The sequence below is a fragment of the Gekko japonicus genome, unplaced genomic scaffold (assembly GCF_001447785.1).
Source record: "Gekko japonicus isolate JY-2015 unplaced genomic scaffold, Gekko_japonicus_V1.1 scaffold1868, whole genome shotgun sequence".
Lineage (NCBI taxonomy): Eukaryota > Metazoa > Chordata > Lepidosauria > Squamata > Gekkonidae > Gekko > Gekko japonicus.
In genome coordinates this window covers 171,662-196,255 of record NW_015164247.1, presented here as the reverse complement: position 1 = coordinate 196,255, position 24,594 = coordinate 171,662, and the positions used below count along the sequence as shown (strand labels likewise).

The window sequence follows — 24,594 nt, the reverse complement described above, 5'->3', positions numbered from 1 at the left end:
CGTTAAACAATACTAATAAAAAGGCACAGGAGAGTATATGAATCCTAAATTCAACAACAAAGGCTTACTTAAAATGAAAGTTTTATTTAAAAAAATTATATAAAAAGTCATCTGTAAGCATTTATACAAATGAGGTATTTCAAAAATACGTACACAAAATAAATTAGAACTAAAATGAGTTTATAAGTAAAAAAAAATGAAATATGCTGAATTCATTAAACACTGAGTATTATTCAAGGCAGCTTTTAGCAACTCTTTCCATACAGTACTCTGGATGTATAGTGAGACTTTTATTTTCAAACTGAGTTATAAAGCAAGGGTGACAAACGCTAACTAAAATATTATCTGGTTTCCAATAAGCCTTGTGTATTAAAGAAAAGTGCACATTTTGTTCCTGATCTCCCCCTCTACCTGCAGCCTCTTATTCTTTACTGGAAGGTTTCTAGACTCTCAGGGGCTGTGAAGGATCACAGAACAAAAAGTTTCCAGTATCTCCAAAAAGCCCTTGTGTGTGCCTGCTTTCAGCTCTCAGTCCGAGAGATCAGTTTGCAGTTACCAGATTGAACTAGGGCTACTGTATGGCACTTGCTCCTACATTGCCTACTAAAAACTATACAACATATACTTACTCTAGAATCTATTAGGCCCTGTAAATAACTCGGTCTTATTTAATATTCGTACACTTGAGTTTACATACGCACTCGCACTACACAAAATATTATTCTCCAATAAAGCATCAAAAAAGGAGGCAACAAGGTATTTACACATTTACCAAACAATGCAGCTTCTGAAATTCAATAAGCTTAGCATATTATCCCTGTACAACTCATACACATGTAAGGCTTTATAATACGGACATTACAAAATTTATAATACAGGCATTACAAAATTCATGACATAGCTATTCTTATTTCAGTCATTTCTTTCACCAGGAATCAACTGGCTGCTTAATTTCATCAGTAGTTTCACGACGAGACCGGCCTAAACACAAAACACAATTGAAAGGTCAGGATTTTCCAAACACAAATAACTGCCTGCTTTAAATCACCAAATATTTAAGGCTGCAATCCTGAAAAGTAGTCAACGGGATGGGAGTTTGTGACAGCATAAAAGTTCAAGTCTTTTGTATGTATTTTTAAAAATTGCTGGCAACTTAATTATTATCATAGTAGACATTTAATGTTAAAATGAAAACCCTTAATACGTAATATCTAACAGTATCCATTACTCACATTGTCCACAAACAAATGTGGGGAGAAAAGAATAGTGGAAACATTTCCAAGTGGAATTCATGGGTTCTTAAGAGATATAGCTCAGATATAAGAGCAAATCATGGCTGGCTCCACACCATGGTTTGCTTTTCAGATGTACATTCAAATAATGGTTTAGGTGTTCTGAATCCTTGCCTGTCTCAAAGCATTGTTCCATGCATAGGTTAGTATTAATTTTTTTACTGAAGCCAAGCCCAAAGTCTTGCCCTTTTTGGAGATCTTCAGATTACACTTCACAGGATCAAAGGTCAGGTACATTATGTCAAATGTATAGTGTTCTCCCTGACTCTTGCCTTAAAATGATGATTGTGAGAGGTATGGAATACACATGGTGGTTTAACAATGGTTGCTAACAGATAGTGCTTCCAACACTAACATACAAGTGCCTTATCTCTTTTCCTGAGACCTAAACAGCATTTCTATTTGCCCTAAGTCTGGTTGTACATGTAACTCTAGTACTGAGATTTATCTGTACACAACATTCATTAGCGTGTTTACCTGTTTTGTATGCACTGTAAAGCTCATTTTGTTTCCCAGGCTATGAATCTGAAAACAGGTATCTCCATCTCCCAACTGCCACATGAAGCAACCATATTTTAAACTTATGAGCAAAGCCTGAAATACAAAAGAAACAAACTCAAAGACCAGAATAAACTGAGTTGATAGACATCAGCATCATAAATAAAGCTAAGTTGGAAAAACTAGTGGGCAATACCCTTCCCCTGGTACCAACATCTTACATTAACTAAGTTGCCAATGCACTAACCAAACCCCTTACTGTCTTTGAGACTTCATTAAAATATACCAAGAATAATGCTTCTGGACTGATCTCCAAGATTTATTGTATCTTTTTGAACTCTGAAAAACGATACTATCATACCAAAAGGCCTGGCAATTAAGACTGTAATATCTCTAAAGCCCAAATGGAGTGAAATCTGGAACTCCAACATCTACTCAACTAAAGTGATTAATCTTAAAATGCCATCCATAAAAATCCTCACTCACTAGTATCGTACCCATGTGAAACTGCACCACATTAATCCTGCTGCCTCCCCTAGATGCATATTTACACTGTTGGTGCGGTTGCAGATATATCCACAGTTTTTGGGTAGATGTACTCCCACAGATTAAAAAAAAACCCAAGTTATTCCGTTCCTTTCCTTCCTGAAACAATCCTTCTCAATTTATGGACTGATCATTCAATCCCGGTATTTAGAAGAAAATTGATTGCCAATCTTCTCACAGCAGCAAAATCTACAATAGCAGCTAACTGGAAAGCTGCTAATCCACCTGAACTTTCTTCCTAGAAAAATCACTTATGGGACCAGAGGTCATTTCAGGGGGGATCGCGGGGGATCGCGGTTCCCCCGGGTGAGGTACGGGGGGCAGGGCACATGACAAAGCCCCGCCCCCGCTTCCGGCCGCCCCGCTTCCGGCCCTCATTCAGCCAGGAGGAGGCAGGAGAAGAGGGAGGGTAAGTTGCTTCCTCCCGGGAGGGCCTTCGCGGGGCTTCCTTGCACTTCCGCCGGCCTTGCAGGTCCACCGCCAGGCCTCTCATGGGGCTCGGCATTGGAGCTGCAAGGTCGGCAGCGGCGGCCGGGACCGTTGGGGGCGGGGTGTGTGGCCTTATGACACACTTCCGGTGATGTCAGGGGGTGTGGCCTTATGACACACTTCCGGTGATGTCAGGGGTGTGGCATATGCTAATGAGTTCCCCTAGCTCTTTTTCTACGAAACGACCCCTGTATGGGACTATTTCATAATGGGGAAACTAACAGATAGGGTATCACACAATGGAATCCCAAAGCTTTTGAGTCCAGTTTTATGATGCAAAGGCTTCCAGTACTGGAATATCTAACAGACCAGAAACAGACCAGAAAACAATGTTAACTGATTCTTACTACAATCTGCTAATTTATTCATAATAGTTATATGCCTACTTGTTACTTCTTCATGCATCGACCGTGGAAGTTACAGTTAAAATTGTTTGTTGTCTGTTAGAGACTGGATTTGCTATTTGTTTAATTTTGTTTTGCTGTATGTTGGTTTTGTTTACTGTTCATGTTCATAAAAAACAAAAAAAATAGCATGGTGTTCCATATAATAAAGAACTTCTATTTGTCTTAATTCTGAAAAAAACAAATAGATGTCTGACATATATTCTTAGTCCTGGAACTAAGGATGGGGGAGAGGAGACAGTCTGATGATTTGTAATGAGTAATTTTCATAATTAGAAAACAAACAAACCCTAAATGAATACCTCATTGACAGAAAACAGGGGCCAAACCTTTCAAAACAACTTGGAACCTGATAGAGATCAACATATGAATTCTATGCTACTTATGTTGTGCCCACTTTTAACAAAGTACTCCCCATGAAAGCATTATGTCTTCTTCGTGGACTCTGGATATCACACTAATGGAACATCCAACCCAAACAAGGAATAATTAAAAAAGAAAAGCCCAGTCCAGAGGTACACTTGCAGCACACTGAAGCTACTTTCGGTGCTTTCCTATCAGTAACTGCACTGTATGCTTTCCTCAGTTGAAGGATAAGGAATTAAAGTTCCTGAGCTTGCCTCCCCAAGTCACTTTCTTTATCAACACCTTTGTGCCAAAACTCTGAGAAGTTAAAAACAATTGGAGAAAGCAGCATCTTAAAATAAGTAATGTACAGCAAGCATGTGCCTCTGTTTCATATCCTGTCAGCAGGGTCATTGTTTGCTACTTAAAATAGCCGTAAGGCCAGTGAACGTACCTTGGTTTCCATATTTAGAAGATGCAGTCCTTTGACATTTACGCCTACGTACACTCTGATGACTTTATGATTGCTTGAGCTTGCTTTTGTAAATACTTGTCCTGTGAAAAAAGCAGCTCCATAGGTTGGGATCTCCCAACAGTTCTGCAGAAACATGCGCTGCAGGTGATGCATCTCTTTACTCACACCCTCACTAGTACTGAGACTCTGAAAATACAAGGCAACATACCCCCAAGAGACAGTGCGTTAACTCTCAGTTTGATTCTGTTTCTTTAAGCAGAATAAAATAAAAATGCATTTTTAAGGAAGCTACATGTAACAATTATAAGGAATTCAGGAATGAAGAAGTAAACTGATCACAAAGCTAAATTTTACAAATCATAAATAATGGGTTAATATCAAATAAAAAGCAAAAGATTTTTTAATCAGTACATTTATAGTATTTAATTTTATTTCTAATAGATTTGATACTGGTACCACAGACAACAGCTTGGATCCAAAATAGTGTTTCTGGGACTGCAAGGATTCTGCCCATGAAGCATGATTCCCCCACCCATGGTAGTCCCCAAATCCTGTACCTGTGCGGTCCCCACTAACCCAGGAATAACATTTCATTACACTCTGCAGGTAGAAGCCCTTGTACCTGCAGATTTGTTATTCTGGATCCAATCCATGATATTTTAAACTCAAATGTATTTACCACCTCACATCTTCAAAAATAAAAACAATGCCTAAACAATCTGCACTAGGCGCTATTTTGTATCTGTTATATTACTGTCAACGTTACTTCCATAAAATATAGGGCCATTTTTAAGGACAGGATTTCCACAAAGAGTTGATGGGTGTTCTCACCTTGTACTCGTGAAGTATTCTGTTTGTCCAGTGTGGTGCCTTACTTTTTAATTTTGTGACTGGTACTATAGATTTTAAGTTTTCTTCACTGAAAATAAAATATCACAAACATTGACTGTTTTTACTATACTTTACAAATATGAAACATTTTTGTCCCAAGAACAGATCCTGGTGTGCAATGGGAAATCACACACCTACTCCTGCATGTGATGATCTGGTTTCAGTGGGTAGTCCTTAAATTCAGCTCTGATTGATGGGGAATGGCAGAATGCCCACAGTCAGTGACCAGCTCCAAACAGCTATTTGGTGCATGAGGTACCTCAGCTGCTAGATGTACCTTGTTTCCTACAATGAAGAATCCTTATTCTATATATACCTCTCTCATCTTTATCACAAGGTGCAGCAAACAAGATCTAAAATAAAGTAATGCAATAAAATGTAACTTTTGTTACAAAACTAACTAAATCTTCCATTAAAATCAGCCAACTTTGTACATATTGAGCTCAGTTAGGATGATTGTGTCATAGAGATTTGCTACATATGAGCAATACTTCTTGTAAGATTTTATTTAAAACATGCGCACCCCGATTTTTCAGTTTTAAAACATGCAAGGCAGTTAAACGAACATGAAATTACTAAACTTAAAATAATCACAACATCATAAAAACAAAACAACATAATGGCAAAGAAATCAGCCGGTAGAAGACCAGGAAAATAAGTCTTTCTTTACTTGGGATCTGAAGAACAACAAGCTAGGTGCCAAACAAGTGCTTGGACTAGAGAGTATACCACAGCCATGATGTCACAGATGAAAAGCTCTTGTCCATAGGCTGCTGGTCACCTAGGCTCTAAATGTAGGGGTGTTGTTGTTCAGTTGCACAGTCGAGTCCGACTCTTCACGACCCCATGGACCAGATCCCGCCAGGCCTTCCTGTCTTCCGCTGTCCTCTGAAGTTTGCTCAATTTCATGTTAGTTGCATCTATGACACTGTCTAACCATCTCATCCTTTGCCGTCCCCGTCTTCTTTGACCTTCAATCTTTCCCAGCATGAGGGTCTTCTCCAGTGAGTGCTCCCTTCTCATTTGGTGGCCAAAGTACTGGAGCTTCAGTTTCATTATCTGGCCTTCCAGGGAACAGTCAGGGTTGATTTCTTTTAGGATTGACTGATTGGATCTTCTTGCAGTCCAAGGGACTCTCAAGAGTCTTCTCCAGCACCATAATTCAAAAGAATCTATTCTTCGGCGCTCGGCCTTCCCTATAGTCCAACTCTCGCAGCCATACATGACTACTGGGAATACCATTGCTTTGCTAAGCAATGTAGGGGTACCCAGCATAGAATCTTTGAAGATAATCTCAATGAATGGGCAAAATCGTATGGGAACAGCAATCTTTTAGATCACACCAGCAGCTGTATGTGGAGGAGTGGGGAATCACACTCGGTCCTCCCAGATCAGAGTCCACACTCCTAACCACTACACCAAACTGATAACACCAAATTGATAATCTGCTGACTGAGCTGTTCAGTACCTGAAGCTTGGCAAAGGCAGCCAACATGGCAAAAGCCAAGCAGCATGTGTAAATCCCCCATCCAGGTCAGCATACAACTGTGCTACCTTCTCATTGAGTTATTCAATAACTTTCCCCCTGATCTCTACATCATACTCCAAGCTTCATAATAAAATCATCAATCAACCGTGTCAAAGGCAGTTGGGAGATCCTGAAAAATTCGTATAGAGGCATTCCCTTTCCAATCTGTATGTGCGGTTTGGCCAAACTAGACCTGAAGTGAGACCAAAAAGACTTGAGGACAGAGGAGTCATCCAGGAAACTCTGGAGCCAACAAAAATGCTTCTGTCCTGTGGATTCTTAATTTGTTTTTTTAATGTGTTTGTTTTGCTGGCAGGTGGCCCTCTTAATTTCTCAGAGAGACTTGTGGGTCCCGATTCACCGATTCACCAGATGAAGGTAGATGTCCTAAAGGAACTCATATAACTCATTCAGAATATATTTATCATTCAGAATATGCCCCCCAAATAAATTAATTTCAAAAGAAAACAGTAGCAAATTCACTCACTTCAGGAAACCCTGTTTGTGTTTTTTACTTTCATAATTTCCATAGACTATTTGCAGCAGAAGACTTGCAAGGGTTATCAGGTTGGCATCAGGTGAGGTGTAGAAGCCTTTCAGCAAATTGTACCTGGCTTCATCAAACAGGATAAGAATAGCCAGTGGATCCTCAATCTACAGCATAATAAACAAGCAAATCAATCAATAAGCATATTTAGCAAATATAACTGTAGTATCAGTAACTGTATATGCATCAAAGATGAGTTGCTAAGGTCCATCCACATTTTTTGTTTTTTCCAAGGGAATGTTACAGCTGAAGCACCAAGTGAAGCTGAACTTAAAAAGCCCTTTCCTCTTCCTTTCAGACCCACAAAGACACTTTCTTCTCTATTACGGTCAGCAGTATATATTTAAATGAATGAACAGGTTCTTTTAAAAAAATAGTTTATATGGGTAACACCAAGTGAGTACTTTAATACATAGAACAGGGCTGTTATTCATTGCATTATTTATAATACATAATACCTTGATTTCACTGCATTATCTTCTAACTGCTGTAATCCAGGTTTTTTGACACTGTTAATCATACTGCGTTTATTACACTGTTTTCTGATTTTATCATCTGCCATGAGTTTCAGCAAGAAATACAGCTTACAAATAATGTAAATAAAGAGTGCCAGCTGATTTTGATTATTTTTTTGTTTCTCAAATGTCTTATTTGGGTCCCGTGTGTCAAACACGTGAGGAATTTCCATGCTCGCCAGTAGAACACAGGCTTTGCTGGTGGGGTGGGGTCAAACAATCCCTGGCATCTACAGTTAAAAAGGTTAGCAAATGTCGGGGAAGGCCATTCTGTGCTGAAGACTGGCCATTGCCAGTCAGAACAAATATTAAACTAAAATGGACCAATGGGTCCATATGAATGTATGTCTACAGCATGTTTGCTTTTTAAGATGGCTGCTCTCTTTCTGGAGAGATCACTCAAATGGGAAAACTTGTAGTTTTGAACCTGTGTTTGACATAGTAAAACATGCAAATAGAACATGCAAGGGCCAACCTTTTTTTCAACTGCCAGAGGAAGTCTCACATCTCTTCTCAAGAAAAGCTGTGGCGTTTCCCTTTGAGGATCCAGGTTTGTCAGTTCGGTGAGTATTTCAGGCCAGTCACGGACATGCTGCAGAGGTTTATGGTATGGCTTCAGCTGGAGACCTATACAACAAATGCAAAACATGGCAGTACGGATCAAGTATGTGTATATCGTACAAAGTTTAACTTGAAAGTGGTTTTTTTTTTAAAGCCCATACATTTTATAAATATAAATTTAGTGACAACTAATTCAATCTGTATTGCATTTTTAACACCAGCTTTCTCATTAACTGTTGTCCATGTAAGTGTCCTTGGGATTCTTTAGCTTGGAGAAACGACAACTGAGGGGTGACATGATCGAGGTCTACAAGATTATGCATGGGATAGAGCAGGTACAGAAAGAAGTACTTTTCTCCCTTTCTCACAATACAAGAACTTGTGGGCACTCAATGAAATTGCTGAGCAGTTGGGTTAGAATGGATAAAAGGAAGTACTTCTTCACCCCAAGAGTTCACTGCCATGGGAGTTCACACATGGAGTTCACCCCAAGAGTTCACTGCCATGGGAGTTCACACATGGAGTTCACTGCCATGGGAGGTGGTGGTGGCTACAAGCATGGACGGCTTCAAGAGGGAATTAGATAAACATATGGAGCAGAGATACATCAGTGGCGATTAGCCACAAGGGATAGATAGGAACTCTCAGACTGGGGCAAGTGATGCTCTGTATTCTTGGTGCTTGGGGGGCTTCTGGTGTCCTGGCCCCACTGCTGGACCTCCTGATGGCACCTGGTATTTTTGGCCACTGTGTGACAAAGTGTTGGACTGGGTGGGCCATTGGCCTGATCCAACACTGGCTTCTCTTACGTTCTTGAAAAATGAATGACAGCTTAATTGAAAATCCAGTCAATTTTACTGTAGAAAATCATTGCCTTTAAATACACATACTAAAAGGTCAATAAGGAAGTTGTATTTGTTTAAAAGCCAATCAATACTTATTAGGACCAAGATAACACAAGGAAGTTCTAAGCTGCTTCAGAGCCTTAGAAAAAACATTAGTCATACACTAAACAGGGAAATTATGATATTTTATAGGCTAACAGGTCTTTAATGTAGCATAAGGTTTCATGGAGCCTTCTTCATCTGTTCACAGAAACTAATGTAAGAATAAAACTTAGTTTGAATATGTTCAAAAATTATTTAGATCTAAATCCTAAACACTTTGCTTTGGAGACAACAGCTGTGTATAGAAATTTCCAATACTTCTTTCTCCCCGAAATTGCTACTACTTACATAAACGTAATTCCACTGCAGCTTTTATCGAGTACATGAATCAAAAAGAGTGCAAACCCACATCTTTTCCTTTCATTATTAATATTTCAAGGCCCTTGGCACTGGCCAATTGTCACAAAAGAAGTGTATTACAGCTACGTACTGTTATAGTTCCTCCTCTTAACCTAGTTGGATATTTATACCTGACTTTTCTCCCCAATGGGATCAAATGTTCTCCTTCATTTTATCCTCACAACAACCCTGCGAGGTAGGTGAGGCCATGAGTGAGTGACTGGCCCAAGATCATCATGGCAAAGCAGCGATTCAAACCTTGTTTTCCCAGATCATAGCCCTGACCATCAAGCCACACTGCCTCTCATAAACAACCACAAACGACAAAAGTGTAGAATCTGCATTAAGTGCTGTCACCTGTCCTAGCACTGCTTTGACATGTACAATAGTCACTGTGGTGTAGCAGTTAGAATGTTGGACTAGAACCAGAGAAACCCAGGTTCAAATCCCCATTCCCCACAAAACTCACAAGGTGACCTTGGCCCAGTCATTCTCTTTCAGCCTAACTTCCCTAAAAAGGGTTGTTGTAAAAATAAAAGTAATGGGTTGAATCCAGACTAAATTTTCTGCTCATGCAAGGAGGCCCTTTCGTCAGAGAAACAGAATATTCCTGCCCCTCCTCCCACTGAACCTCACTCATTTTCCCCAAAAGCTGCTGCTGGGGGGACAAGGAAATCTCATGGACAGCTTAAAAGGCAAATCAGGAGTCTGCTCTGGAGCAGGAAGTAGTAGTTGGTAGAGATTTTACCCCATCTCTTCTGTTAGCAGAAAATTAGTCTGGATTCAACCCACGGTGAGAAGAACTATGCACACCACTCAGAAGAGAGGGGTGAGGTAGGAACAAAACGTCATAAACAGCTACTGTGTTTACCAACCCCCCCCCCCAACCTTTAGTACTTACTAAGGTTTTCAGAACAGATCCAAATAGTGAAGTACTGTTGCGTTTCTTGAGAAAGATGCATTCCTTCCATTATCTGTTGCACAGTAGTGTTGTTTCCATGTTTCAGCTCAACAGAGCGGTACGATCCGTCCATTCGGTAAATTCGCACCTTCTCATACTATAGGATACATTGAAAACAGGAGTGCATACATTGTGGTTGGCTACAAAAACCAGCCAAATCTTTTATTTATTTAAAAATTTTGTATCTTGCACTCTGCAGAATCTGCTGAGGTGGCTAACAACATAAAATGCAGCAATAAATAAGTTAAAGAGCTGGTAACATAGATGACAAACAAGCTTCAAAGGCAAGGAATTCAACAGGGGCAGCACCAATGCAAGGCAGCCCCCACCTCTAAATGCCACTCACATCACCTTAATGGGCAGGGGACCAACAGTGCTTAGGACGAGGCCCTTAATTTAATGACTCAATAGGAAGGGAGGTGGTCCTTCAGGTATCCAGGCCATTAGCACCTTAAAAGGAAAGCACCACGCTTGGAGCTGTTCCTGGTAATAGACAGGCAGTCAATACAAATCTTTTAGCACAGGAGTGACATGATTCATATCCCATCTCTGACAGCAACCTGTCCACCACATTCTGAACTAATTTAAGTTTCTGGATGGTCTTCAAAAGCCATCCGCTCTACAAACTGTAGGAGAGGCACAGAGTCATGCCTCTAACAATGCAAATCCTATGTACACTTTCCTGACAGTGAGACCCATTAAATAGACCTGAATACGATTCTGCTCCTTAAGAAGGCACTGCTGGAGAACCATCCAAAGCAGAATCTACTCAAGTGGGGTTTGCTCTCAGGAAAATGTTCTGAAAATTGACTACTGGTGACTCCTGGAAGAAAGGTTCAAGAAAGTCCCACATAAATATAATCAATCAGCATGCTGAACAAGGATTTATATACGGTTTCCAGCTGTACTATCAGATAACTTAGAGGCAAAATGAATGTCACTATACACTTATGTCTTAGTTTTTCACTCACATAATCAGGCACTCAAATTCAGGTCATTACACAAGAGACTAGTGCTTGTACACAAATGATCAATAAATGTTTAAAAGGTTAATACATACTGGTTTATTTATGGCCTCTTTCAACAAGGTAGCTGTTTTTTCCCATTCATTTTGTTTGTTCTCTTCACAGACGTTCAATGGCATTCTTCCTTGTTGATCTGTAATATGCTGTAAACAAAAATAAAAATGATTACAAATACAGCTTTCTAAAGGCACACACCCCTGTGAACACTGGAACGTGTACTATTCTTTTTTATGGACAGCAGCCACTGCCATGCACTGGCATGATTCTGCCTGTGCTCTGTGCTTGCCAGGGCCAACACATGGAATTGGTCAGCTCCGATGTGTGCAAATGCATCATTTGCAACCCACATGTTCAGAGTACTGACCAGCTGGTGGTGGTTCAAATGGCAACGGCAGGTCGAAATCAGAGAAGTACTTCCTGTTCAGCTTCCTGTATTGTGTATTTTCACTGTTTTATTTATTTAGGGGTTTTTATCCCGTCCTACCGCACAAGTCGGCTCAGGACAGTTTACATCATGTCATAAAACAATACGTAAGTTTCAGAAACAATAATCCATTAAAACATTAAGTTGAATTCTAACATGCTTAAAATTGAAGTAACTAATCTAAAAGACCTAATAACAGCAGCGGTGAGTAATTTCAATCCAACACACAGTAAACTCATTCCAGGAAAGGGGCAGGGAAATCACTCTGACGGAAAACCGGTGCAGCTCCTGGCACCTGAGATATGAATTTTTTTAAGCTTTACAACTTGCAAAACAGTGTTGAAAGGCTGCATGAGAAACTAGGAACAAGAAATGACTTACTCTGTCAATTTCTGGATGGTTCAGGAGAATCTGAACAATATTTGCATGCCCTCCCCCAGCAGCAAAGTGAAGAGGAGAGCTGAGCTGTCCATTCAGCAAGTTGGGATTGCATTTGCCTTTCTCTAACAGCATCCGAGTGGCTTCCACTTTTCCGTACCTGCACAGAGAGTAAACACAAACAGCATCAACGTTCAAAAATAAAGAGAAGATTTCACATGTGATGAAAAGAATGGATGCTCCTTGTGGGTAATTCTCAGTCAGGTGAGCTGAATACTTTCCTATAATAACCTCAGGTGCTTCACAGACTTCCACTCTGTTGACTGAACAAATATATTCTATGTAATCCACCTTGAGCCCCAGTGAGAAAGGTAGACTCTAAATAACATAATAAATAAAAATTTTACCGATGAAATTTAGTGAAGCGACTGTGTGTGTTTGTGTGTTTATGTGTCACTATTCTATAAACGAGGGGGAAAGCAGCCCGTCTAATTCAATTTCTTTTTTCAGTATTCTGGAATTTCCCCCTAATACATTCAACACAAACTTTCAAATATCACTTCCAAGGATAATACCTGGAGAAGCCATGTAGCTCTTAATAACAGCACCGCAAATCACAGGCTGTGTGTCACTACAAGGTTTGTAAAGGTTTCACAAACACTGAATTTTGGGCTATGGTTTTGAAACTAAAATGTAATAATGATAAAAATCAATGAAATGCCATCATTATGGTGAGGTGTGTGTTCACGCGTAGGAAGGATCTGTATCTTGCAGAGAACCCCTAGAGGGATTGCAATATATTACACTGCAAGCCCCTACTGGGGTCCTATCAGTGGAGGCCAGGATGCCACATTGTCAGAAGTACAGTATGGATTTCGCCTCCACTCTAAGGATCTCCTCCGATTCAGTGCTTAAGTGTTCTGCATAGAGGTGAATGGCAGCCATTTGTCTGTATGGAGAAAAGGAAAGGGTGGAAGCTCAGACAGCTTCAGGTGATCCCAGGCCCTGGAGTGGCCTTCTTCCAACTACGCCCTAGAGTGTAGCCATGATACTTTGTCCTCTAGAACTCTATGGAATTACAATAGTTCACTACTGCAAAGCCACAATCCTTCATTTGCATAGACCATTCCGATTCTTGGTCATGAATGTGACAGAACATTGGGAACAGACAGATGCCATTACATTTTTCAACTAGAAAGAGCGTTCCGCTTACCAGCATGCATAATGGATAGGTGCCCAGTGGTCATTGTCCAACTGGTTAACTGAAAGATTTTCATCTAGAAGTTGGCTCAACAACTCAGTGTCTCCTTCACAAGCACTACGGTGAAGAGGAAAGTCATCAACCCACTGCCGTTCCCTAGAAGAAATTAAAAAATATAGTATGTTGGTAACATTGTACATCTGTGATACTCAAAGCAATAAAAGGTGTTAATACACTACTGAGAATTTATTAACACACAAAAGGTAGTAATTGAGCCAGATTTTTTCCCATTAATGCAGTTTAACGAATAGCACTTTACGATTATATTACACATCACAGACCTATTGGCAGGATATTTCACTTTAAGAAATAACACACACTGAAGAAGTTAAAAAAAAACCGAGCTATGATCATAGTTATTTCCCCCCATCTAAGACAGATAAGAGAGTTTGGTCCTCAAAGACAAACTAGAGCACAGTCTTTTTTTGGAACACAAAAGGAATAAAAGTAACACAATACTTGTCCTCCATGACACTGCTCATGCTGCGTTGCCACTTTTCACGCTTTGGAATCTGTATTTTTGAGTAGTCTGGAGCCCCAAGTCCAAAGTATGGATTTATAACCACTTTATCAACCTGAAAACACCGTATAATAAAAAAGACTCAAAATACACGCTAAGGTATATTAGAAGCTAACAGGGATATAAAAGCTGTCCTGAAGTTGTAATTCTGTTGTCCTACCCGATTGGTATACTGAAGATCTGACCCAAACAAAGGATTGTAGATACACATGTCTGCTTTCTCAAGCGCCAGCATTTTACTCTTGATTTCCAATGCAGTGTATCCCATGTGAAGTGAGCTCTCCGTTTGCCCAGGTTCAACAGCATATGCGGGGTTTGTGACATTTGTTTTAATTCGCTCTAGGGGAGATGGTCTGAATAAAGCTGGGATAGAATGTGATTGTGAATGCCGTTCTTCTAGCCACCTGCAGAACAGAACAGAACGGATAAGCCTCATTAGCAATGGTTCATAGAACTGCAGATTAATCTGTACTGTGTACTTGAGTAAATGGTATTATACTAATCCTTCACAAAGATACATGCTCAAATATTTAGTGCTACAAGCTAGCACACTGTGGCCCTGATCCAGACAAAGACAGTCACTGCTAAACCTAGTATCCTCTGCATAACTTGCGAGCAAGACCAACTGAACTGAATGGACTTGCTCTCATTTGTGCCCCTGATGTGGAGTCAGACCCCCAGTGAGCAGCATTTTCCTCTGGCATTAGATGCTTTCTGGCTGATTGAAAGATGCTGACTTCACATGAGTAGAAGCACCCAGCACTGGAGGACCACGCCCTCTACAACACCATGGATCCTGCTAGCATTGCTTAAGACCAGTCCACAGGCCTTTGGCCAGTCAGTGTCCCAGCTGGACAGAATCAGACAGCAAAGGAACATGCAAGAACAGCTAAGAGCTAATCCATTATCACTGGAAGTCTCAGTCCTAGCAGTTGTCCTTGGAGTTGTCAAAGCAACCTAACAGTTGTGCTGGATACAGTTCAGTCGATGGAGGGGAAAAAATCCCCTCCTGCAGGACTCTCACCACCATCTCATAAGCCTACAAAATAGATTCTGATTCATGCTATGACTCAGCTGGGAGTCTTCCATCACTGATGTTTTGGTCGACACTGTACTCATTTATAAGCGACTTGTTTATAAATTAAAGCTCTCCATAAAAATAACTTGTGATTAAACAGTTTAAAGATACACCAAAGGAATTTTTTTTGGATGCCTATAAATTCAGAAAAATAACAAAATAATCTCTAACAATAGAAAGCTTTCTAGCTGTTCAAACATTAACAAATGCATTGTGGCGTAAGTTTCCATAAGCTGTCATGCACAGAAATGGGCCACATGCCATAATAAATTTGCTAAGTCTTTAAGGTGCCACAAGATTCTTTGTTTTAATAAACTCACAATGCAATCTGATGTAAAGCTACTCCACTTTAAGCCCAATGAAGTCAGCAGGCTTAGCCTGGACTAACTTTGTTCAGGATTTTGCAGTAACAAAGAAAAAAGGAAAATATTATCTAATTATTTACTGACGGATCAAGATGGGTAGCTGTGTTTGTCTGCAGCAGTAGAAAAGAGCAAGAGTCCAGTAGCACCTCAAAGACTAACAAAATTTGTGGCAGGCTAGGAGTTTTCGTGAGTCGCTGTTCACTTCTTCAGATACCCGGTATCTGGTGCTTCTGGATTCTTGCTTAATTCTTTACTGTGAGCTTTACAGATACCTGTATTTTTATCACATTCAGTAGTTTCACTAAAATGTTTCTTACTTATCCAAATAAATTAACATTCTAGCTGTAAGTGTAGCGAAGTGAGTGCTTGATTCACTGCATACTCTCATAATATCTTGTAAGCAGTAGAAAACTGGGCATCCAGGACTGTATGCATATTTTGTGTTATCTATAAAAGAAACAAGAATTAAGATGCAATTTTAATATCTACAAAATCCTTTGTACTCCAAGATACAATTTTAATCTTATAACATTTCATGTTGATATTCTAATCCTACTTCTTATAAGTACGTTACCTCAAAGGTTTTCCCTTAAGGTCACCCACTGACCTTCTCCCATCATGTGATGCAGAATACTTTGCACCTGGCAAATTTCTTCTAAAGGCCATATTGATTGTTATTGTGATGCTGTGTGGAATGCAGTCGTGCAAGTGTACTGGATATAGCTTGCGATTTAATCCATGTCAAGGAACCCAACTCTCCTTTAAAACATTGTCAACTGCACTATTTTCTTGAACCGCAGGGGGCCCCCCCCCCCTGCACCTCCTGTAGCACACGGAGCTTAACTGGAGCTTAATCAAACTATGAAGTGTTCGATTGGCTGTGATGCCCAAATGCAAGAACTCCCTGCACACAGAAAACTAGACGTCAGACTAGATGTCTTGCAGCTCAATAAAATAGGTGAACTATAAATGAAGTAAATAAATTCTAGCCTGGCATTTACCTTGACATGCTAATTTTCCACATACAGGAACCTTTTAGTAGAGGAGCGTTTCATCACATGAGCCTCCACTGCATTTTGAAATAGTACAACCAAGACATAAGTTTATTTCCTCATTTGCTGTATGATAGAACTAGGCCTTAGAGACACTGCACTTCGGTCCCAGCTGTCCCACTGAACTTTTCACTAACAGATCCCCCCCACCCCTAGTTTCTACCCTTTATTTATCTCTGTTTTTCTTATTTGTTGATTGCATTTGCAGAAAACATGATCTGGGTGAATTTGTTCATGTGCAGCATTTTCAAGCTCAAATGGCCATCTTTCCTATCTATCATGCCAAGAACCATTTTACACCAGTACTACGCAGTTGGAGCTGCGGTGGCTCAAGTGGTTAAGACGCTGAACTGCAGGCTGTGGAAGGTCAGTAGTTCAGCAGTTTGAGACCCGAGTGTGCCGCATGACGAAGTGAGCTCCCATCTCTAGTTCCAGCTCCTGCCAACCTAGCAGTTCGAAAGCAAGAAATTGCAAGTAGATAAATAGGTGGTACCACTTTGGTGGAAAGGTAACAGCATTCCGTGCGCCTTGGTGTTTAGTCATGCCGGCCACATGACCACGGAAATATCTTCAGACAGCGCTGGCTCTTCGGCTTTGAAATGGAGATGAGCACCGCAACCCTAGAGTCGGATTCGACTGGCTTTCGAGCAAGGGAACCTTTACCTTTACCAGTCCTTGGGATTTCTACTACAGGGCTACCCACCCTTGGCATGTGCGTCAAACAGAGGCACGCAACGCCTTTTTGCTCAGCACGCAAGGCCAGTTCTCTGCACAAGATACTGAGGCAAGCCTCTACGGTGCTGGCAGCAGTGCTGGGATCGGGAACATAGGAAAGGGAAACGGGAGTGGCTTATGCAGGTCATCTCCTCCTGGGACCCCTGCAGCTGCCAGCCAGGTGCAAGGTGAGCCTGAGGCTCCTGGAATGCCACTGGGGCTTGGCTTGCCCCTGCTGTGCCTAGCCAAGCAAATCCTTGTTGTCACTCTTCTCCTCCTGCTTGCCAGCACACCAACAGGCAGACACTGTTCTTTTGGCACTCAAGCCAAAACCGTTGCTTACCTTTCTATCTCTTCACTCCTTACAGCTTAAATTTAAGCGGTCACAATGTTTTCATCCTCTTCCTCCCCACCTCTCAAAAGGCTCCATTCTAGAAAACGTTTACAAGAACAGCCCCCATAGAACTGTCTGGACATGGAATTAGGAGTGCAAGATTTGCATATGTGTGGCAGGCTATCCAGGAAATGCACTGTCTGGCAGGACAAGAGAAGCCCTTGGTCCCAGGAGCAGGGCTCACCTGGGTGGAGTAGGGTGTGACCAGGGGCAGGAGGGTACTCAGGCTCAAAAGGGGTAGAGGCAGTGAGTAAGCAGACAGGAGAACAATGGCTCTCTGGGCCCAGGGGTTTTAAGGCAGGGCATGGCTGTGGAGAGCAGGGTACAGAGAATGAAGGACAGAGCTCAGCTCAAGGGCCAGGGAGGAAGAGGAAATGCGAGCAGGCTACCTGGGGAAGAAGAAAGAGACCAGTTGCAGTGTAATGCACTATAACCCTGTGGTGGCTGAAGTGACCACATCTTCAGATATGTGGGTTGCTGAATAAAATAACTTGCATAAGGAAACAGTGTCTAGGCTGATGGACTCCAGGTATGATGCGCCACTAACCCCAGAGTATACTACTGCATATTACAAAGGCAACCATGCCAACTTTTTCTAAATACATAAAACTTCAAAATTTTAATTTTACCTTTTACAACTGTTGGTACAACAAAAAGTGATGCATCCTTGCCTGCTTTCTCTCCATCAAGAGGAAACTTCTTCATTAACATAACTCTTTTCCCTGGATATAATAATACATACAATTAAGTAGCAGAAGCATCCCTCTTAAAATGTGTCTCTGTTGCTAACACACAACATACTGAAAACTAAATGGATGCTTATGCACAAGTTTTAAGTTCTCTTAGCATGAGTTTAAGCATCAAGGGGGGTTTCTTGCCTGACATCTCCCACTACCATTCTCTGCCTTTTTAAAACTATTTTTGTGAGTATTTTGTGTGTGTGTGTGTGTATGTGCTTGCGGGCCTGGAAGTCACGGTGGCTTCTAGTGACTCTTAGAGGGGCTAGGACATTTCAGAGAGGTGGCTTGATAATCTGCCACTGTGTCCTGGCCCTGGTATTCCTTGGAGGTCGCCCTTCCAAGTACTTGCCAGGGTCAACCCTGCTTAGCTTCCGAGATCTGATGAGATCGGGCTTACCTGGCCTATCCAGGTCAGGGCCATTCTGCCTTTTTTGACCCAAACATTGGGCAGCAGATTCAATTCCCACTGCTCTGCTTCTGGTTTGGCCACATCAGCAGCAACAGAAGAACTGTTAGTCAGCCAGAGGACTGCCACAGTAATACTCTCTTCACCTTCTGAAACAATGAAACCTGTTTCTGTGCTAGCAAGCAGTCAATGGATCAGGGACTGTTTTATTCAGCCAGGTATTTTATGTTGCTATAAAACCCTGAAGTTTTACTTATTTACTTCATTCATACCCTGTTTTTCTCCACAGTGGAGACCCAAGGCAGCTTCATCGTTCCCCTCTCCTCCATTTTATCCTCACAACAGCCACATGAGGTAGGTTAAGCTGTGTGACTGGCCCAAGGTCACCTAGCAAGCTTTCGTGGCAGAGTGGGGATTCGATCCTGGGTCTTCCAGATCCTTGTCTGAGACTCTAACAACTATACCACACTGGTTCAAACTGAATAGAAGAAGAGTTGGATTTATACCCCTCCCTTCACTCAGAGTGGCTTACAATCTTCTTCCCTTTCTCTCCCCAGAACAAACACCCTGTGAGGTAGGTGGGGGCTGAGAGAGCTCTGAGAGAACTATGACTGACCCAAGGTTACCCAGCTGGCTGCACGTGGAGGAGTGGGGAATCAAACCCGGTTCTCCAGAATAGAGTCTGCTGCTCTTAACCACAACACCACAGCTGGCTTAGTTTAAATGGATATGCAATTTCCTGTAATAACTGTTAGTCACCCCAAGGCCATTGCCATGAGATTATAAATTATAAATATTGAAAATAAATCATTTAGCTTGGCTTCAGAAATTATATTCTGCTTTACAGAGAAAAACAACAGAACAAACATTATTACCTTTGATACCTTGATTTCCTGGTGAAATTGGTTTGGTGGTTTCTAGTATATAATCCAAGATACTTTGTGTTACATCACTGCCTCCTTGAAGCTTCGTTTCCAGCAACATCTTCCTTCTTTTTTTCTTGTGTCCCTCAATAGGAACTTCCAGCAACAAAATCTTGCAACAACCAAATTGAGTACTAATTAAACACGACAGAGCAGGTGTGTGTCCGGAGAAGAATAACACCACAAACCTTACACTGGGAGCCCACACAAGCACTTAGGTATATCAATGTTATAAAAGTTGACTTTACTTTGCAAGCAATGTTACACCACTGTCAAGGCAATTATAGACAGTCAGCAACCTCTCAGAAGCAGCGTGGAGACAAAGTGGGAAGGGAGGGAATTGGAAATTGCTGCTCTCTCTTCCAAAGACAAAGTGCTCTTAAGTCTTTGGTTGCATACAAGCCAGTTATTTTATACTTCAATTGTATGCATGTATAAAAGAAACTTTAAACACTGGTTTTCTCATGCTCATACCCTTCCTACTGGCAACGCCATCCTCGTGTCATGAGATGATGCCATTTGTTACACATTCTATGACAGTGATATTAGGCTGTACTGTTCTATCAATGCTACATTCTCACTATGTTTCGATAAGCCCTTATGGCCAACAACCTGCTTATAAAACTTAGCTAAATACTAAGAGATAAAGCAGAACCCTAGAGATATTACCATCTCATACAACCCATTACAGGGTAACTAAGAAGGGAGTTTTGTAAGTATGTCTATTTTCTGCTTAACTTTCTGAGTAACTTCACCAAGAGTTTAACGTCTTGGCAATGCAAGGCTGGTTTTTAATGTTTTAGGTCTGGCCTGAGAGATGAGCAGCACTGAGGTCCAACTGCATTATTGCTCCTGAAACTATTGAAAATTATTTAGTAAAAGCTGGCATGAAAGGTGTAGAGTAAAAGAAAACATGTGACAACTCGGGGCGGGTTCCGAAAGAACTGTTTTATATACAAAAGTGATATCCTGTAGGGTACCCTCCTGAGTTTCCATTCACATTTAGTTATACCAAGGATGTATCTATGACAAGAATGGCGTTGTCAATGAAGCTGCAGCTGTGCTGCCTATGACTATACAATATGACTCCATTTTAATGCAATCTCTACCTACCTCATATGATTTCGCCCGATATTCACGAGAATTCAGACTTGCAGTATTTTTGGGACGAATGACAGCCACGTAAGCGTCAGTTGTAAACTCTGGGTTCCCCATGATTTGTTATTACTCCTTTTGTTACTGAAAATAATAATAACAATAAATTAAATTACTAAAAAACAGGTTCACAAAAAACTATAATTCTCTCTCCCCTGCTTTTTTTGCTTTTCTATATTCAGAACCCATTTTTTTCTTTGTGCTTTGACTACTTGATTGGCTTCTAAAAATTATATACATATAAAGTTATATATATATTTTAAAGAAAGCCATTGCATAATTATTCTTGCTTAAGGAATACAAGATAGGCTGTTTGGATCTAAGAGATGTGATACTATTTTTTAATTTATTTATCTTTGAATTTATATCCCGCTCTACCCCGAAGGCAATGTGTGCTCCAGTCCTTTGTTGGTCAGGAACCACATATACAAAAATAGGCTGCACGTATGGTCCTTGAGACGAGATCTGCGTTTAACATGTGGAGTTATGCCTGCAGTTTGCAACACTCCACAGAAACTGGGTACACAGTGCTGAAGAGATATGACTATCAGCTTCGACACTGCATCAGTGCAATCCTATGCAGAGTTACTCTAGTCTAAACCTATTGATTTCAAGTCACCTGAATGTGGGGAATGGTATTGATCTCAGACCTCCTTTCCTGTCAGTATGCAGGGCTTGCCTTCATGCTTCTTGCTCTTACAGGGTTGCCACTAAAAATTTATTTTTCATTTCCCTGACTTTCCCTGACCAACATCTGTCAATTTCCCTGACCACCATTCAATTATAACAACGTTAAAAAATGAATAGGTCAATGCTCCCTCTAAGCTGTGGAGTCTTGTGAGCAAAAATTCTACTTTGTGAGCTACTGGCATGAGAGTTGTGAGCGAGCGATGTGGCTACTGCGTAAATTAGTTTGCTAAGGAGCCCTCCTTCGTGGGTTAAGACAAGAATGTGTGAACTGGAGGCTAAAAAACTGTGAGCTAGCTCACACTAACTCTGCTTAGAGGGGACACTGGTCATATTGCATTAATGCAAGGTAAGGGTTCCACTCTACAACGACACAAGTCTCAACTGCAAAAATATTTGTCAAAGAGATTTAATATCAGCTTCTTTCAACATTAACTGCAGCAACATCTGTTTTGCAATTGCACCAAAAATTACACCAAGATACAAATTTCAATTCAAGTAAACTCTGAATGCTAACAAATGACATAACATTTTTGTTATTGTTTTAAAGGTACACTAAAAACTATATAAACATTCTATCTAAAATAGTTGGGAAAGGGCATCATTAAGTTCTACTTGTATTTGCTACTTCTCTATTCCAGTTGCCACAAGAACAGATCATGCTCTTGCAGCAGCAGGTCAAAAGTCCACCGCTTGAATATATTTTAATCACAACTTCCCTGACTTTCCCTGACTTCAGACCAGTTTCCCTGACTTATTTTCATTTCCCTGACTTATTTTCATTTCCCTGACTTATTTTCATTTCCCTGACTTATTTTCATTTCCCTGACTTATTTTCATTTCCCTGACTTATTTTCATTTCCCTGACTTATTTTCATTTCCCTGACTTTCCAGAAAGTGGCAACCCTGAAATAATACTCTGCTATCAAAGCTTACAGCATTCACCATCTGATGAAAGGGTAAGCGCACGTAAGCTGTGAATGCAGATCTCTCATCTGGGACCACTATACAGAAGGAAAATTCCACTGACATAAGTTTTGCATTCATATAATGCGCCTTTACAATCAGGATTTATAGTTCTAAAATGAAAATAACTACTGTCATACAAACAAAATTACTAACAAAATTAAAACATTTTAAGACAAGGTGCAATATTTCCTATGGCAACAATAAACATTTTTACTGCATTAAGAGTTTATGAAATTGTAAAAGGTGTAACTGGTATATTATTTAAACAATTGCCTATATTTGTTAACACTTTTGCAGGTAAGGAATTGTAATGATGAGACTGTTACTGACAGCTCAACCCATACCGAAGTTAAAATGAAACTATTAAATTCAATCAGGATTGTGTTTTAATCCTATTTTTTTTTTAAAAGCAGAGTTATGAATCATCCACTAAAGACAGGGCTACATAGCAAGGACAGTGGCTAAGTTTAATACTCAAGTCTGTACAGAAGTGTCTGACTACAAGCAAATCATGGTTAAAGGCTGCACGACGATGAGATCTAAACAAGGATGTGAACAGAGGAGGTGGCAGCAGTGCAAGTCTTTTGCCTGGGAGTGACAAAAACCTTCTCACCCAAGGAGCCCAACTTCAGTGTGTGGATCTAACCCAGATTCCTACATATACAAGATCACACCTTTGTTTTCTGTGGTAATTGGTCTGGGATAATTACCACCTCAGCAATTACACCAGCTGGTAAACCTGCATAGCAAGTACAATCAAATACCATCCTTTAATCACCTCAATAGCAAGATGTCATACACAAAAGCTGATGTGAGATTTTATGTTGATTAGTCTGGGTAATGATTATAACCCATAACATCCAAATTGCAAGATGTCACAGTCCCACTGTATACTGCATTGGTCAGGCTGCACCTGGAGTATTGATGCACCTGGAGTATTGTGTACAGTTCTGGAGGCCTCACTTCAAAAAGGATGTGGACAGAATGGAGCAGGTGCAGAGGAGAGAGTGACAAGGATGATTAGGGGCCTGGAGACTAAGCCCTATGAGGAAAGGCTGAAGGATTTGGGAATGTTCAATCTGGAGAAGAGGAGGGACAGGATTGGTCTCTAATAGCCATTTAATCTGAGATTAAGTGGTCCATTCAGAATCAATGCTATAGAGTGGAATAGACTGCAGGAAAACAGATAATTGTAGTGAGGGAAATAGATGACAAGCATGCCTCCTTTGCATGCTTACTCAGTAGTGCAAAGACACGGTAAACGCATGAAGCTGCCTTATGCATCAAGGTCAGTATTGTCTATTCAGACTGGTAGCGGGCTCTCCAGGGCCTCAGGCTGAGATCTTTCACATCACTTACTGCCTGGTCCTTTCGACTGGAGGTGCCCTGGAGTGAAACCAGGCCCTTCTGCATGCTAAGCAGATACTCTTTCACTGAGCCATGGCCCCTCCCCTCCAAACAGCCATATTAGTACAGGGGGGGGGGCGGGATGCAATTTTATACATAGGTTGGAATCAAGGCGATTTCCAAGATTCTACCATTTTCAGCTGAAGAGCTGGGACCACACGTTTGAACGCTTTTTCCCTTGTATTTTTTTTAAAAAAAACCTCAGCTCCTTGCGGATACAGAACAAGCATGGTCAGGGCGAAAAATACAATCTAGGCTTCTGTAAACACACTGCTTTTAGGCGCGTTGGTGGCTGGGGGCATTCAAACAGGCAGCCCCATCTACTTCGATAGAATGCAGTGGTCTCCACTTCCGAGGAAACTGTGCACACGACCGCAGCTCCAACCTACGCACGCTTACTGAGACAGCAGCCCCCGCTGTGTTCCGGGCGGGCTTCCTTCCACTCCAGGTCTGCCCCCTCCCTGCAAAGGACTGCAACTCTGACAGGCGCAATCGACGCAACCGAAAGCCACACCGGCGCACTAAAAAGAGGGAACGGGAGTCTGACGGTCCTCGCCCGGTCCGTTTCACCTTACCCGGCGGGTACCCTTGACGACCCTCTCGCTTCCCAGGGATGCATCCTCCGGCCCCCGGCGGAGAGTTCACTCCTCGGCGGCGGCGGCTCCGCCCAGCTGCTCCCCTCCCACCCCAGCCCGGGCAGCAGATCCGCTTCCCGTGCGGCTCCGGCGGCGGATGAGTTTCCGGGTCGGAGGCCTGAT

At 41.3% G+C, this 24,594-nt stretch overlaps 1 protein-coding gene across 1 annotated transcript; it reads right to left on the bottom strand.

The window, feature by feature from the left end:
- Window positions 1-243: 243 nt before the first annotated feature.
- On the bottom strand, window positions 244-24,496 carry KRIT1 (KRIT1, ankyrin repeat containing). Its single transcript, XM_015408634.1, has 17 exons — window positions 24,412-24,496; window positions 20,732-20,857; window positions 19,571-19,730; window positions 18,179-18,271; window positions 15,707-15,836; window positions 14,107-14,350; window positions 13,886-14,001; window positions 13,379-13,522; window positions 12,169-12,325; window positions 11,399-11,506; window positions 10,279-10,435; window positions 8,006-8,157; window positions 6,956-7,122; window positions 4,881-4,968; window positions 4,029-4,235; window positions 1,770-1,886; window positions 244-981 (listed from the first exon to the last, which is right to left on the bottom strand). Exons 2-17 carry the CDS (start codon window positions 20,831-20,833, stop codon window positions 913-915), a joined length of 2,211 nt encoding a protein of 736 aa, XP_015264120.1. The 5' UTR covers window positions 20,834-20,857; window positions 24,412-24,496; the 3' UTR covers window positions 244-912.
- Between the last annotated feature and the right edge of the window lie 98 nt (window positions 24,497-24,594).